The 13,226-nt window shown below is 60.0% G+C and overlaps 1 protein-coding gene across 4 annotated transcripts in view; it reads right to left on the bottom strand.

Annotated features, from left to right (window-relative positions):
• The window catches only part of HDAC7 (histone deacetylase 7), a 37,227-nt gene that overhangs the window by 2,879 nt on the left and 21,122 nt on the right, over positions 1-13,226 (bottom strand). For 2 of the 4 annotated variants that reach the window (XM_052641115.1, XM_052641116.1), the window contains exons 6-24: positions 12,527-12,642; positions 12,230-12,355; positions 11,800-11,891; positions 11,517-11,612; positions 11,205-11,385; positions 10,824-11,020; positions 10,426-10,599; positions 9,045-9,264; positions 7,393-7,526; positions 7,120-7,240; positions 6,815-6,864; positions 5,550-5,657; positions 4,622-4,677; positions 4,344-4,431; positions 2,891-3,010; positions 2,572-2,669; positions 1,252-1,370; positions 509-642; positions 107-191 (exon numbers count right to left, since the gene is read on the bottom strand). In XM_052641115.1, coding sequence (XP_052497075.1) covers positions 107-191; positions 509-642; positions 1,252-1,370; positions 2,572-2,669; positions 2,891-3,010; positions 4,344-4,431; positions 4,622-4,677; positions 5,550-5,657; positions 6,815-6,864; positions 7,120-7,240; positions 7,393-7,526; positions 9,045-9,264; positions 10,426-10,599; positions 10,824-11,020; positions 11,205-11,385; positions 11,517-11,612; positions 11,800-11,891; positions 12,230-12,355; positions 12,527-12,642 — 2,315 coding nt within the window. The remainder of the gene's footprint in view (positions 1-106; positions 192-508; positions 643-1,251; positions 1,371-2,571; positions 2,670-2,890; positions 3,011-4,343; positions 4,432-4,621; positions 4,678-5,549; positions 5,658-6,814; positions 6,865-7,119; positions 7,241-7,392; positions 7,527-9,044; positions 9,265-10,425; positions 10,600-10,823; positions 11,021-11,204; positions 11,386-11,516; positions 11,613-11,799; positions 11,892-12,229; positions 12,356-12,526; positions 12,643-13,226) is intronic. The other 2 variants (XM_052641118.1, XM_052641119.1) reach the window with 1 other exon arrangement.

The raw sequence follows: 13,226 nt of genomic DNA, 5'->3' as shown, positions 1-13,226 counted from the left end.
CTGGGCTGGCTGGGGTTGGAAGACCTGGGGCTCTGGTCCCTGGGGGCAACAGACCCCCGAGTTTTCCCCAAATCTGGGGTCAGCAGTGTCCTCTCTCCACACTCACTGTGCACTCGGATCACAGCTTCCAGGGAGCGGATGGCATTGAGGTTGGGTTTCTGCTTCCAGCCTTCTTCTGAGAGGGGATCCACCTACAGAAGAAAGCATGCATCAGTTGCCTGCCTCGCAGGGACCCGCAGGCCCAGCTCTCCCCCACCCCAGGGCCCTCGCTTTCCAGCCTCAGATAGGCATGTGCTCCTGGCTCTGCCTGGGGCAGGGGACGCTGACCTGAGGTCTGACCCAGAGAAGAGGCATCCACTCTGTTCCCCTCAGTCCAGGCCTGGCCACCCCCACCCTGCCCATCTGCAAGCCCCCAGGGAGGCGCCCCAACTGCCTGCTCCTTGGGGTGCTCCTGGGAAAACTGGACTGCCTGCCCCACAGCTGCACGGATCGAGGGTGGGCACCTCACCTTGTTGCCCAGAAGAGCAGCCACGCAGGCCTCGGAGGCATCACAGATGGCTGTGAGGTCATGGCCCCCCTCCAGGGCCAGCACCACCGCACCTCCAGCCAAGCTCATGAGCTGCTGTGTCATGTACCCAAAGCCTGCATGGTGGGTGAGAGGGTTAGGAGGGGCCGGGGCAGGGCGGGGAAGCCCTCTCTACCTCTGTTATTTCCCTGCTCGGCTCCTCCCTGAGAAAGAGTGACTCGGGGGACAAATCTCTACTTCACCAATGGCTTTCACATGGAACCCCCTGTAAATCTTATTAGTGTGCCTCACTGAATGCTCAGTGAGGTTAAGGGTGGCTAGTAAGTGACAGGGCAAGGACTCGAACCCGGGGTAGGGACTCCAGCCCATGTCTTTTCCGCTGAGACACACCATATTCCTCCCTGTCCTCCAGGCTCAGCACTGCTGAGTGGGCTCCCTCTGTTCTGAGAACTCTGCTCCTCCCCATCCACCCCCGCCCAGCCTGGGAAGGACACAGTCAGGGTGGGAGAAGTCCTGTGACCGAGCCTCCAGTCTGCAGGACTTGAGTCCCCAGGTGTGACTTAGGCCTTGCTCGATGAACTGACCTGGCCTGTGCATGATCCTCGTCTCATGCTCATGGCCCTGGGCCAGCCACTGTCACCTCCCTGTTGACTTGGGCAGCGCTGCCCACCCCCCCGGCCCAGCCTTCATGCCCTTGCCGCCCCCCTAGCCAGGGCCCTCCTTACACTTGGCAGAAACATGGTAGCCACCCAGTGGGGGCGGGTGACCCTCGGCAGCATCAAACCCAGCCGACACCAGGACCAGGTCCGGAGAGAACTCCCGGGCGATGGGCATCACAACTATCCTGTGTGCGGGGAAGGGGGGCTCACAGGCTGTGCAGGGCCGCCCGGCAGCAGAGGTGGAGGGCCCTGCCTGGGGCCAGTCCTCTCCCACTAACTCTATGGGGGAGCACCCTACTTTCAGGACTCCCAGCAGGATGAGCGGATGCCTCTGGCTTCTCGACCTTGGCCCACCATCCATGTCCCTGGTACAGCCTAAGGACTCAGCCACCCAGGGCTCTTAACTGGCAAGAGGCAGGAAGGAGCCAAGGATGAGGGGATGAAAGAGGAGCCGGTGCACTGTGTTCGGTGGGGAGTGGTGGGCAGGGCCACAGGCAAAGGGCAGGTTACTAAAGCCTCAGGGCAACACCGGAAATACTCAGCGCTCAGCTGCCACCTGCTTAGGACTGTGTCGGCCACACTTCACCACTCACCGCCTAAGAGCTGACCAGGGCAACAGATCCTCTGAGGTCCTGGGCCACCAGATCCATGCTCATCCTTTGCACCTGCCAGCTCCTCACAGCTACCTCCCTCCACCGCTCATCCCTCACCCAATCCTAGGTCCACTTTGCTGTCCTTCAAGACCCTGGATGCACAGATGCCAGGAACCCCAGCCCAGGGCTCCTACAAAATTAACTCTCATTAAGAATACTCCAGAAAAGTATACAGAGACCTATTTCCAGGCTTCCCTTTCTCCAAATGGAGTCTAGGAACCCCCAGAGAGAAATACACAACAGCTCCTGAGCCAAGTCCCCCTTACAGAATGGCTTTGCTTAAGCAACGACCCCAATATGGATATCACCTGCTTGTTTTCCCTCCTCCTCCACAGTTTAGGCTTCTCGGCTCCTATGCAAAGTCCATCTCCTCCAGGCAGCTTTCTTCGCCTTAACATAGCAGCTCTGCTGCTCACTGCCCCCGCCTGTCTCCCTGCACTCAGCTCAACACTGGCTCTCGGTAGCGTGTGACATTATAAAGTACGCCTTGACCTTTTCAGTCTGTTTTCCTGTCTCCCCACAGGGACTGGATGCCCCTAGAGTCTAGCGTAACCATGCCTTTCCCTATGTCTCAGTCCACAGGCCCACTCCAGGGCTGGCTTATAATGTCTAATGATTAGATGAGGACGAGCTGACAAGCCACCCGATCACCTCCAAGCTGGTGCTGCTGGAAAAGGGGAAGAGAGGGGGGCCCTGCTGGGCGAGGCCTCCTCTGGGCCCCTGGTGAGCTTACCTGAAGGCAGCCAGGTACTCAGGATCCCCCATGGGGGGGTCAAGACCTCCAGCCCAGGCCACGTTGACATTGAAGCCCTCACCGCTGCCAGCTCCCACCTGGAACACAAGAGGCAGGAGAGATGTGAAGAGAGCAGTGTCCCGGGAGCAGAACCCCTGGATGTCAGTGCTACGAGAGCAGCTCATGCAGCCCCTTCACTTCCACATGTAGAAACGGAGGATCCGAGAGGCTCAGCAGCCTACCCAGGATCACACAGCTAGCTGTGACAGAGACAGTGAGGGCTACCCATGAGAGTCAGCGGGCCGGAAGATGGGGTTACCTCATCCACAGCCCCACTGCCAGGGAAGAAGTTGCCGTCGTCATGGCGATGAAGGGAGATGTACAGCACATTGGGGTCCTGGTAGAAGGTCTGCTGGGTGCCGTTGCCATGGTGAACGTCCTGTGGAGGGAGATGGGCAGTGGATTAGGGCAGGTCTGAAAGCAGAGAGATGGGGGCTAGGACAGGCTGGAAAGGTCTCCAGGTCAGTGACCATTGTGAAGGTCGGGAGTCTAGACCTGGGGGTGAGAACACGGGGGCTCCTAGAGTTAAACTGTCAAGGGACCCATGGGTGTTTTGTAAGCCTCAGTCTCCCCGCGTTATGTACAGATATGTACATAACACGCTGGGTGGGGGTGATGATAACATGAGGCCCGGAAGGGGAGGAGCTGCACTGAGGGCAGGCCAGCCAGAGCCAGAGGGAGAGTACGTGTTGGGGGAGGGTGAGTGCCAGGAGAGGGAAAAGTCCAGGGTCACACATCAGGAACCCTTACTACTGCGTCTTGCTCAAGGTCAGGGCGTGATGCAAGCGATGGAAACCACATTCCATTACAGAGGGGCTAGGACAACAAGGCCCAGCCCCATCCTCAGAGGAGGGCCGAGCACCGCCCCCAGGCTCCTGCTTGGCCTGGGACCGCGAAGGTGGACTGCGCATGCGCACAAGTGTGGCCTGGTCCCTCTGCGCTGGAATATCCCGTAAGTAGATGTGAATACGAAGTGGTCAAACACAGGTGCTCCAGGGCTAAGGGGCCTCGGGTCTCAGGGCTTACAAGGTGTACGGCTGTGTACAGGTTAACCTAACCCCTCTGTGATGACTTCCCTTATCTGTAAACCAGGGCAGAGTCAGGATTAAATATGTGATGTGTGAAACCATCAGTGTCTGGATGAGAAGGGCTGACTCATTGGAAAAGACCCTGATGCTGGGAAAGATTGGGGGCAGGAGGAGAAGGGGACGACAGAGGATGAGATGGCTGGATGGCATCACCGACTCGATGGACATGGGTTTGGGTGGACTCCGGGAGTTGGTGATGGACAGGGAGGCCTGGCGTGCTGCGGTTCACGGGGTTGCAAAGAGTTGGACACGACTGAGCGACTGAACTGAACTGAGGCTGATGTTATGTGCTATTATTGGCACTCTCACTACCTGCAGGGGAAAAGCAGAAGTGACCAGATCTACAGAGGGAAGCCAACAGAGGCCCAAAGTTAGCATTCAGATGGCTCCTCCCCTGTGGGAGCCGGTTATGGCTCAGCCCTTCCCACAGGCCAACTCCTCCGGGCCTCCCAAAGGCCCCGTGATGGGGGCACTCTCTGCACCCATGTTTACACACAGGGAAACCGAGGCTCGGGAAGGCGAATGCAGAACTAGGCGGGACACAAAGCCTCGTCTCGGGTCGCCAGGCTCAGGGCTCTTTCCACAGGGCTCTCGGACCTGCAGGGGCCAGGAGCTGGGACCTACCCAGTCCACAATGAGTATCTTGCTGGCCTTGCCCTGCTGTTGCAGCTGCCGGCAGGCGATGGCCACTGAGTTGAAGAAGCAGAAGCCCCTGAGAGGAAAAGACAGAGGTCGTGCCAGCCCGTTCCCTCCCCGTGCCACCCCCGCTCCCGCTCCACCTGTCTCCAGCCCAGCCCCAGAAGGCTAACAGGAAGGAGGGGCCAACCAAGGACCCTCCCCAACAGGAGGGCCGTGAGGGCCTGCCCCCCACTCCAGCCCATCTAGGCCTCCCCGGGCCTTACATGGCTGTGGAATGGTCTGCATGGTGTCCTGGGGGCCGAACCACAGCAAAACCATTCTGGAAACAGAAAGAATGCTTGTCAACCAAACAGCCAACTGTCTGCCCCACACCTCCATGAAGCCGTCCCCCAGCCGCAGGCTCTTCCCCTGAGAAGGGACTACAAGACAGTGTGACTGACCAAGGGGCCCTCTGCTGACCCCCAGGCCGTGAACACAGAAACTCCCATCCTGGGGGCTCCTGGCTGTTATCACTTTGTAATAACAGCTATTATATTGGGCAAAATCTATGTGCCTGCCACTGTGCTAAGCACAGGGTAAACACTGGATTTCACTCGCACAACGTTCTGAGGTAAATGTTACCTAATCTTCATAACATCTTCATAAGATAAACATTGTGATTATCTGGTTTACAGATAGGAGAAACCTGGAGCCTCAGGTGGATTTAATATTAATAACTCGTGCGAAGTTGCCTGATAGCAGAGCCAAGACTTGGGCCATGAGCTCCTAAACAGAGGGGGCTCAACACAAGCTCGCATAAGGTGCCAAGCCCAGGGCAAACAAGCATGGGTGTCAGCCCAGTGTGTAAAACTTCAGCATCACAAAAGGCCACTCTGCCAGTGCACGGGGCCCTGGAGAGGCTCCACGACTTGCCTGCGGTCACACAGCAAATATGTTAACTGACCCCGCATGAGCATGGGCCTGCCTCTCTTAGAGACCACAGGACCAGGGGCCCAGTGACTTGATTCCTCAGCAGGTAACGTGAGCCTAGGATTCAGATCTCATCTGGGTCCCCAGAGCTTTCGGTGTCCCTCCCGAAACCCTGTGGTGATCTCCAGGAACGCGATGCTGGGGGCTGGGTCTGCCTTCCCTGCTGCCCGTCCCCTGCCTCCTTCCTCCATGAGTCATCCACCCTCCACTCAAGCCTCCTACCTTTAGCTCACGGGAGGCCACTTTGAAGGCGAGGTCGGTGACACTGCCAGCAGCCCAGCGGGCCGCATTGGAGGAGTGCAGCTCATTCCAGATGGTGTCGGTGTCCACCTGTGGGGGCCAGAGTCAAGGACCGCCTCACCCACGGCCTCCCACAGGAGCCAGGGCCTCAGGGGCAGTGCCCACCCCATGGCTAGGACCCCAGGGGCAGGGAGCTGGGCAGATGGCTGCCTCCCCCATGCCCCACCGCCCAAAGGCAAGGCCTCCCGTGTCCCCCAGTCCCAGCACAGCTTCTTCCCAGCTTCAGTCCACATCACCAGCCCGCACCTGGCCAGCACTCTGCTGGTAGCAGCGCGCCTGCCCCCCCGGTCAGAGGAGGGGGCATGGCGTTACCTGGGCGGGACTTGGGGTTTGGGCCTGGAGGGGGTTTTAAGCCCCCGCTGACTCTGCTCAGGCCCTCGGGATGGTCGGAGCTCGAGGGGCCGTCTGCACCACTGTCTTCCACTCAGGGCCCCTAGCCCAGGCTGGGAGGCCCCCCAAACCCAGTCCCTGGGCCTCAAGGCTAGGGAGGGGCCGGGGGGCGTGATGGGGAGATGGGGAGGGCGAGGCGGACCGAGAGAGGCGAGGAAGGCAGAGAGAGTCGCAAGAGGCTGGAGAAAGAGAGAAAGACAGAGACAGAGAGGGAGAGGAGGGAGGAGAAAACAGAAGCAACAACAGTTGGAAAAATCAGAAAGTGGCAAGAAATGGGAAGTTGTGAACAGGGCGCTGACCGGCTCCCACACAGCCTCCCAGAGACAGTTCCCATCCCTCCAGGACTAGGCCTCTGTCCCCTGCTCCACATGCCCGGCCAGGAAACCACCACGGGGACATTTTGAAGTGAGGAAGGGCACTGCCAGGAGGCAGAAGTCCCCAGGCAGAGTGAGAAGGAGCAGGGAAAGCTAGGGCATCCAAGGATGCCAGAGGCACCCCACAGCCCCGGGCCGGGTGGCCTGGAGGCCAGCGTGCTCTCAGAGGGAGATGAGCCCAAGCCCCAGGCTCAGCCCTGCTCTCTCAGCCTCCTCAACCTCCACCAGAGGCCTTCGAAGTGCAAGGCAAGGGGCTCTACACTCAGGAGGACACACCCACCAACGAGGAGCTTCTAGCCGGCAGAGGGGGCACTAGGGGAAAGCCCCGGCCCACTGGGCCCGGCAGGACCACCGAAACAAGCAGGCAGGGGCCGGGCCTGGGGGAACTGGGAGGGAGGAGGTCTGGAGAGCCTGCACACTTACCCCAACGCCGCCACAAGGCAGCATCACGAACATCCGCTGTGCCAGGAGGCCTGCAGGGAGAGGCCCAGGTGCATGAACTGAACCCGCTCAGCCTCTGGCCCAGCCCGGAGCAGGGGGTCCCTGAGAAGAGGGCTGGGAAGGGCTGGCAGGGAGGGGTGGAGGTGGGCAGCAGAGGAACCAGGGGCAGCACAGGGATGCCTGGATGCTGAAGGGACGAGCTCCATGGCGCGAAGACCAGAGCACAGGAGGATGCTCGGGCTGGGTGAGCCAGTGGCGTGGGGCGGGGGGAGTCTGGGGGCCCCTACCTGCCAGCTTCCCATTGTCCAGTTTGAGGCGGCTGAGCGGGTTGGTGCCGTAGAGGAGTACGTGCCGCTCAGAGTGCACCGACTGCAGCTCCTCCAGGGAGGCCTTCCGGCCCCGGAGAGACTGAGGAAGGACCCACAGAGCCCCTGAGCCTCTGCTTTGGGCAGCCCTCTCCTGCCATTCCCACCACCCAGACTGGCTCCAGGCCCTCCTAGCTCCTTCCCTCCCACAGCCCTCACGCACTCTAACCCCAAAGCCCCCACCTGCCTCCTCACCTCACACTGGCTCCGGAGCCCCCGTTCCAGCAGCCGGGACCAGATGCTCTGGATACGGCCCGCGTGCTCCGGGTGCCTGCTGTTGTCCCCGCAGGAGCACTGGTGCTTCAGCATCACCGAGTCATAGACCAGCCCTGCGGGGAGTGGGCTCAGGGGTCAGGGCCCCGGGGAGCCCCAGACACACCCCACACAGTCCCCCATGCCCCGTCCTACCCCTTGGCGCCTGCACACACACCCCTAGCTCCTTACCCAGGCAGCCTCGGGCACCTCACCCACATACCCCCCAGCCCCAACCTACACAACTGCCACATACTACTGCCTTCCCGACTCACTGACCTTCCTCATGTGGCCCAAGGACCATAACCTCAAGAGCTTGGAGCCTAACAAAGGGAGGCCTGAGGCTGGGGGCTCGCCTGGATATGATGACCCAAATAGGAGCCCCAGACCTGGGAGCTGGGAAGCGACACCGGGCCATGTGACAAGACAGATGTGGCTTTGGGGAAATTCAAATGGGGGAAAATGAATAACCACCTAACTGCTCGACCAGTAAGAAACGTTTACACTAAAATACTATGATGACACACTATAAATTCTCATTTTCAGGGCTTCCCTGGTGGCTCAGTGGTCACGAATCTGCCTGCCAATGCAGGAGACATGGGTTTGGTCCTTGGTCCGGGAAGATCCCACATGCCAAGGAGCAACTGAGCGCATGTGCCAGAACTGCTGAGCCTGTGCTCCACAGCAACAGAAGCCACTGCATGGAAAACCCACACACTGCAACTGGGGAGCAACCTCCACTCACCGCAGCTAGAGAAAAGCCTGCACAGCAGTGAAGACCCAGGTCGGCCAAAAATAATAGATAAAATCATTACTTTTTAAAATCTCACTTTTAAAGGTTGATTATATCACAAAGTATTCATAATGTGTAAAGTGAATAGCGTATAAAATGTAGCCACAAAACGTAGTGTCTATGGGATTTATACGTGTGGCTAGAACGAAGACTGGCCTGAAATACGGCAGCATTTATGAGGGGTTGCCGCTGGGTGATGGGATACTGGCTCATGATTTTTTTTATGAATTTAAAGGTCACACCTGTATTTTTTTCTTTCCTTTTTTAATATTTATTGATTTGGCTGCACCAGGTCTTCATTGTGGCCGGCAGCGTGTGAATTCTTAGTTGCAGCATGTGGGGTCTAGTTCCCTGAAGATTGGACCTGGGGCCCCTGCACTGAGAGCATGGAGTCCTAGCCACCGCATCACCAAGGAAGTCCCCTGGCTGGTGGTTTTTTTCCCGTTCTTATGCTTGTCTATTATTTTTCAAATTTCTAAAATGCTTGTGAGTTCTTCTCACAAGCAGAGCAACAGTGTAATTTCTGAAAGGCCTGAATTAATTGTCAGGAGACCTGAATTCTTAGCCTGGCCTGACTGCCAGCCAGCTGTCCCCTTGATTTCCCGAGCCTGGGTCTCCTTAACTGTAACATGGATACAACCACCTGCTCCATGGGACACTGAGTAGACCTCCTCAGACTAAGAAAGGGCTCTGTGCTCTCGAAACATGTCCAGAGTGAATTATGACACAGGGAATTATGGAATCCCCTCCGAGCCCCCGTGTGCCCCGGCCTCGTCCTCCTGCCCTCTAATCCAAGCCTTACCCGTGGTGAAGGGCAGGGTCCGGGCAGGGGTCTCTGAGCTGGGCAGGATACGGGCCTGGCTGGCGGGCTCTGGGGTCGGCAGCGAGGCAGGTGCGGCCGGGGACGACTGAGCCCTGGACAGGGGCCGGTGACTGCCCGGGGCCAGGGGAAGCAGCATGGAGTCTCCAGTGGCTCCTCGGGGGAGCCGCCCAGCCAGCCGCTGCTGCTCCCAGAGGAACACCTGAGGGACACAGGGGGCCTCAGGCTCTAGGTTCTCAGACCCTGCTCCATTCGCCTCTGCCCACAGCCAAGAAACTTCCCGTCAGGCCCCTCTCCTGCAGAAGCCTCTGACCCTGCCGCCCAGCTGGGCGTTGAGTCTCTGAGCTCCCTGCCCATATACTCCCCCAAAGATCTGCAGCCCAAACTGACCACCCCATTCCACCAGCACTCCCTGAGCCCTTGAGACTCCAACACCAGAACTAGGGTGAGGGGCCTCAGGTTGGCTCTGACCAGGATCTCCTCCTGGTCTCTGAGGACTACCCACTGCCCGAGGACACAGGGGCCTGTGTGAGCCGCCGCACTCTGTGCACTGTTACCACATCTTATGGGCTGAGCTGTGTCCCTTCCCACCTTGTATTTAGGATGGGACACCCAGTCCCCTCAGAACGTGACCTGATCGGAGACAGGGTTTTCACAGAGGTACTCAAGTTAAAATGAGGTCATCAGGGTAAGCTCCAATATGATTCTTGTCCTTATAAACAGGGGAAGTCGGCATACAGACGTGGACAGAAGACAACGTGCAGACCCAGGGAGAAGGCGGCCGTCCACAAGCCGAGGGAAGAGGCCTTCCTTCACAGGGCTCAGAGGGAGCCAACCCACCAACACCCCGGTTTCAGACCTCTAGCCTCCAGAACTGTGGGGAAAGGAACACCTGCTGTTTCAGGCACACGTTTTGTAGTACTTGTTACATGAGCCCCAGCAAATGAAGACTCCACGGCTTGACTCGTGCTGCTGAAGGGCCAAGCCCGGCTCTGCCCCACCTCCTGCCCTAGCACCTTCCTGGAAACAGCACTAACAGTCACGGGGGGATGTCCTAGAGCGGGAGTGCATGGGGCTCCATGTGCCAGTCTCACCACTGGAAAGGCACATGGCTTCACCCTGAGGCTGGAAGGCTGCTGGAGGTGCACGCACATGTATGTGTGTATGAATGCACGTATGCATGTGTGTGAATGCATGTATGCCTGCGTGTGTGTCTGTCTGTACCTCAGTGTGGGTTTGGCAGAGAAACCATGGTCCTAGAGTTGTCCCCTGCACTGACATCCCATCTCCCTCCCTTCCACCATTACCAGGCCCCAGAGTCTCCTGACTCTACCTTCCAAGAGGCCCCTGGGCCCGACCATACCTGCTGGTGCTGCTGGAGAGGAACAGGGCCTCTGGCCTCCTGCTGCCCATGACTGGACTCCCTATGTTCCAGGCCATCATCCCGCAGCGGCCCCACGCTCCCACTGTCCGTCTCGAGGTCCTCAGCTGAGGGTATCTGCCGCAGTCGGGGCTTCTCACTCGGCTTGGCTGACCTCTGGGGGTGGGGGAGATGACTACTGAGGAGACTTGCTTTGGCACAGGGCGTGAGGTGGGGAGTGGTGGTCGGGGCCAGATCGTCCTGCATCCCGCTGGGACTCTAGTGGTCACGCAGCCCTGGGCCCCACACATCCCCTCTCTGGCCCTGCCCCTCCTGAGTCTCCCTTCTTTCAGCCCCAGTTCAGCCACCCCTCACTGCCTCCCCTACCCCGTTCCCCTCACCTTGATCAGCTGGACGTGAGGTTTGAGCCGCTCCAGGCGGGGCTGCAGGGGGCCCAGCAGTGAGGGGGCAGTGGCGCTTGGGGGCAGGGGCTCTGAGCGGGTCCGGCTCAGTGGCCGGTGGAGGCCTGATCCAGAGGGCCGCTCGGTGGTCAGTAAGGACTGGGCAAAGTGGAAGGGCAGTGGCCCAAGCCCGGGCACTGGAAAGAATGGGGTGGGGGGCATAAGGAGGGGACCACAAGGAAGAGTGGAGGGAAGCCAGGGTTGGGGGGTGAGGCGAGCCAGGGACTCAGCAGCAAGACGCACAGGAGGACGGGACCCTGGCCATGCTTGGCCCTCGGCAGGGTACTGGGATCCAGCCCTTCTGGAGAAGCTGGTACTCACCAGTCAGCAGAGGGGTGTGAGACACTGAGGGATCCACGAGGAGAATGGGCTGCAGGCGAGAGGGCAGGGGGCCCCCAGCCTCGGGCTCCAGGCCATGGGGCAGGAAGAGGTGAGCATGGGGGTTCCCCAGGACTGGGCCCCGAGGGCCCAGAGTCGCATGGGTCCTGCGGTCACCATCAGCCTGGGGGAGAGTGGGGGAACATCACTGGCGAAAAGACCCCAGAGGGGAGGACAGTGAAGGCCAGGGGCGGGGTGTAGGAGAAGGGATGGAGAGATCTCGGGTGTTTGGGGGAGGGCGCCTCAGCCACTCACCCTGGCAGGGGCGGGCAGCCCCAGTGTGATTGTGGGCAGCAAGGCGAGCGGGGCCAGAGAGGTCTCCTGCAGCCGCAGCCGCTGGCCCAAGTGCGCCTGCCACGGGAGCAGGGCAGGGGTCACCGGTTCCAGACCTCCACCCCCAGGCACACGTTCCCCGGAGCCCCCCAGAGGCTTGGGCTGGGGCTGCCCAGATGCTGAAGCCCCAGCCTGGCCGGGCTGCCTGCTGAGGGCCGCTGAGCCCCAGAGATGCCCCGGGGAGCCCAGCCTGCCAAGGCCTTACCTCGGAGCCCAGGACGGGGTTGGGGCCATGCTCGCTGTCGTTGGGGGAGCTGCACCCTGATGCCGGCGTGCTGCTACTACTAGGGGAGGAGTCTGAGGGTTGGGGAGAGGGGGGTGCTCAGTTAGGAGCCAAGAGTGGCCAGGAGGGGGCCAGGAACAAGCCCCTTCCGCGGTGGGTGGGCTCTGCTTCCTGCTTTCTTCCCAGCGGGACAGGAAGGCCATCACCAGCCTCCAGCACTTCTGAACACTTGGTTTTTTTAAGATGCCCCTTCTTTTGGGCAGACGTCAGATTAGCCAATGGAGCAGGAGCTGGGTTCTGCCCCAACTCACCCCCTGGCAAGTGTGTAGGCCACCCTGTGACAACCACCCACCGGAGCCCTGGGGGAGGGCACCAGGCCTGCCCGCCACCCACCCACCCTGCCGGGCCTCACCACCAAGGGTCTCTGCTGGCCGCCGACGGAGGCTGGGAGGGGCGCTCTCCTTCCGCAGTAGCGGGTTCTTCCTCCGCTCCAGGGACTTCTTGGGCTTGTAGCGCAGCTTCAGGTTGGGCTCGGAGACTGCAGGAGCGCCGGGATCACTCGGTGCACGCCCACCCCGTCTCTGCCCTAAGCCTTCCCTTCCAACCTTCTCTGAGACAGACAGGAGAAGGCAGTATCCCCTCCCTGACCCTCCCCCAAGGCTCTTCCCCCTTAGCCCCTTTGGAGATCCCTGCTGGCCTGTCCACGCACCTGTCTTGCGCAGAGGGAAGTGTTCCGGGGGGTCGCAAGGCAGGCTGGGAACAGGAGGCAGGAAGCTGCCGAGCATGGAACGGGCAGCTCCCTCCGTCTCCAAGGGCTCGAGAGTTCTGCGGAGTGAGCACCAAGGCTGCTTCAGAAGGGCAGGGATGCCCAGAGGCGTAGCAGCCATCTCCTTCCACCCTTTGGGACCTGCCGGGGGAGGCAGCGGGGCTTCCCAGGTGGCGCTAGTGGTAAAGAACCCTCCTGCCAATGCAGGAGACATGAGATGTGGGTTCGATTCCTGGGTTGGGAAGATGCCCTGGAGGTGGGCACGGCAACCTACTCCAGTATTCTTGCCTGGAGAATCCCATGGACAGAGGAGCATGGCGGGCTACAGTCCATGGGGTCACAAAGAGTCGGACACGACTGAAGCGACTTATGATGCAGGCATGCTGGAGTGGAGGCAGCCAGCAGGGCCAGGCGGAGTGCATGGCCAGTAGGAACAGGGACCATCTCCAGGGGGCAGTACTGGGCCACACATCCTGATCTGTCCTTAGGAGCCAGGGTCCCAGACACAAAGGGAGGAAGCTGTTCTAGGAATCTGGATATTTCTGTGCTTAGGGGAAAATACAGAGCAGAAAGCCAGCGTGGTGTGCGTGAGAGAGTGTATGTGGGGGGAGGAAAGGCTTGTAGGGAAGAAGGGCCTCAGGCG

The sequence above is a fragment of the Budorcas taxicolor genome, chromosome 5 (genome assembly GCF_023091745.1).
Source record: "Budorcas taxicolor isolate Tak-1 chromosome 5, Takin1.1, whole genome shotgun sequence".
In the NCBI taxonomy this organism is placed as follows: domain Eukaryota; kingdom Metazoa; phylum Chordata; class Mammalia; order Artiodactyla; family Bovidae; genus Budorcas; species Budorcas taxicolor.
The sequence above is the reverse complement of the archived record's forward strand: the minus strand, read 5'-3'. Positions and strand labels throughout refer to the sequence as shown.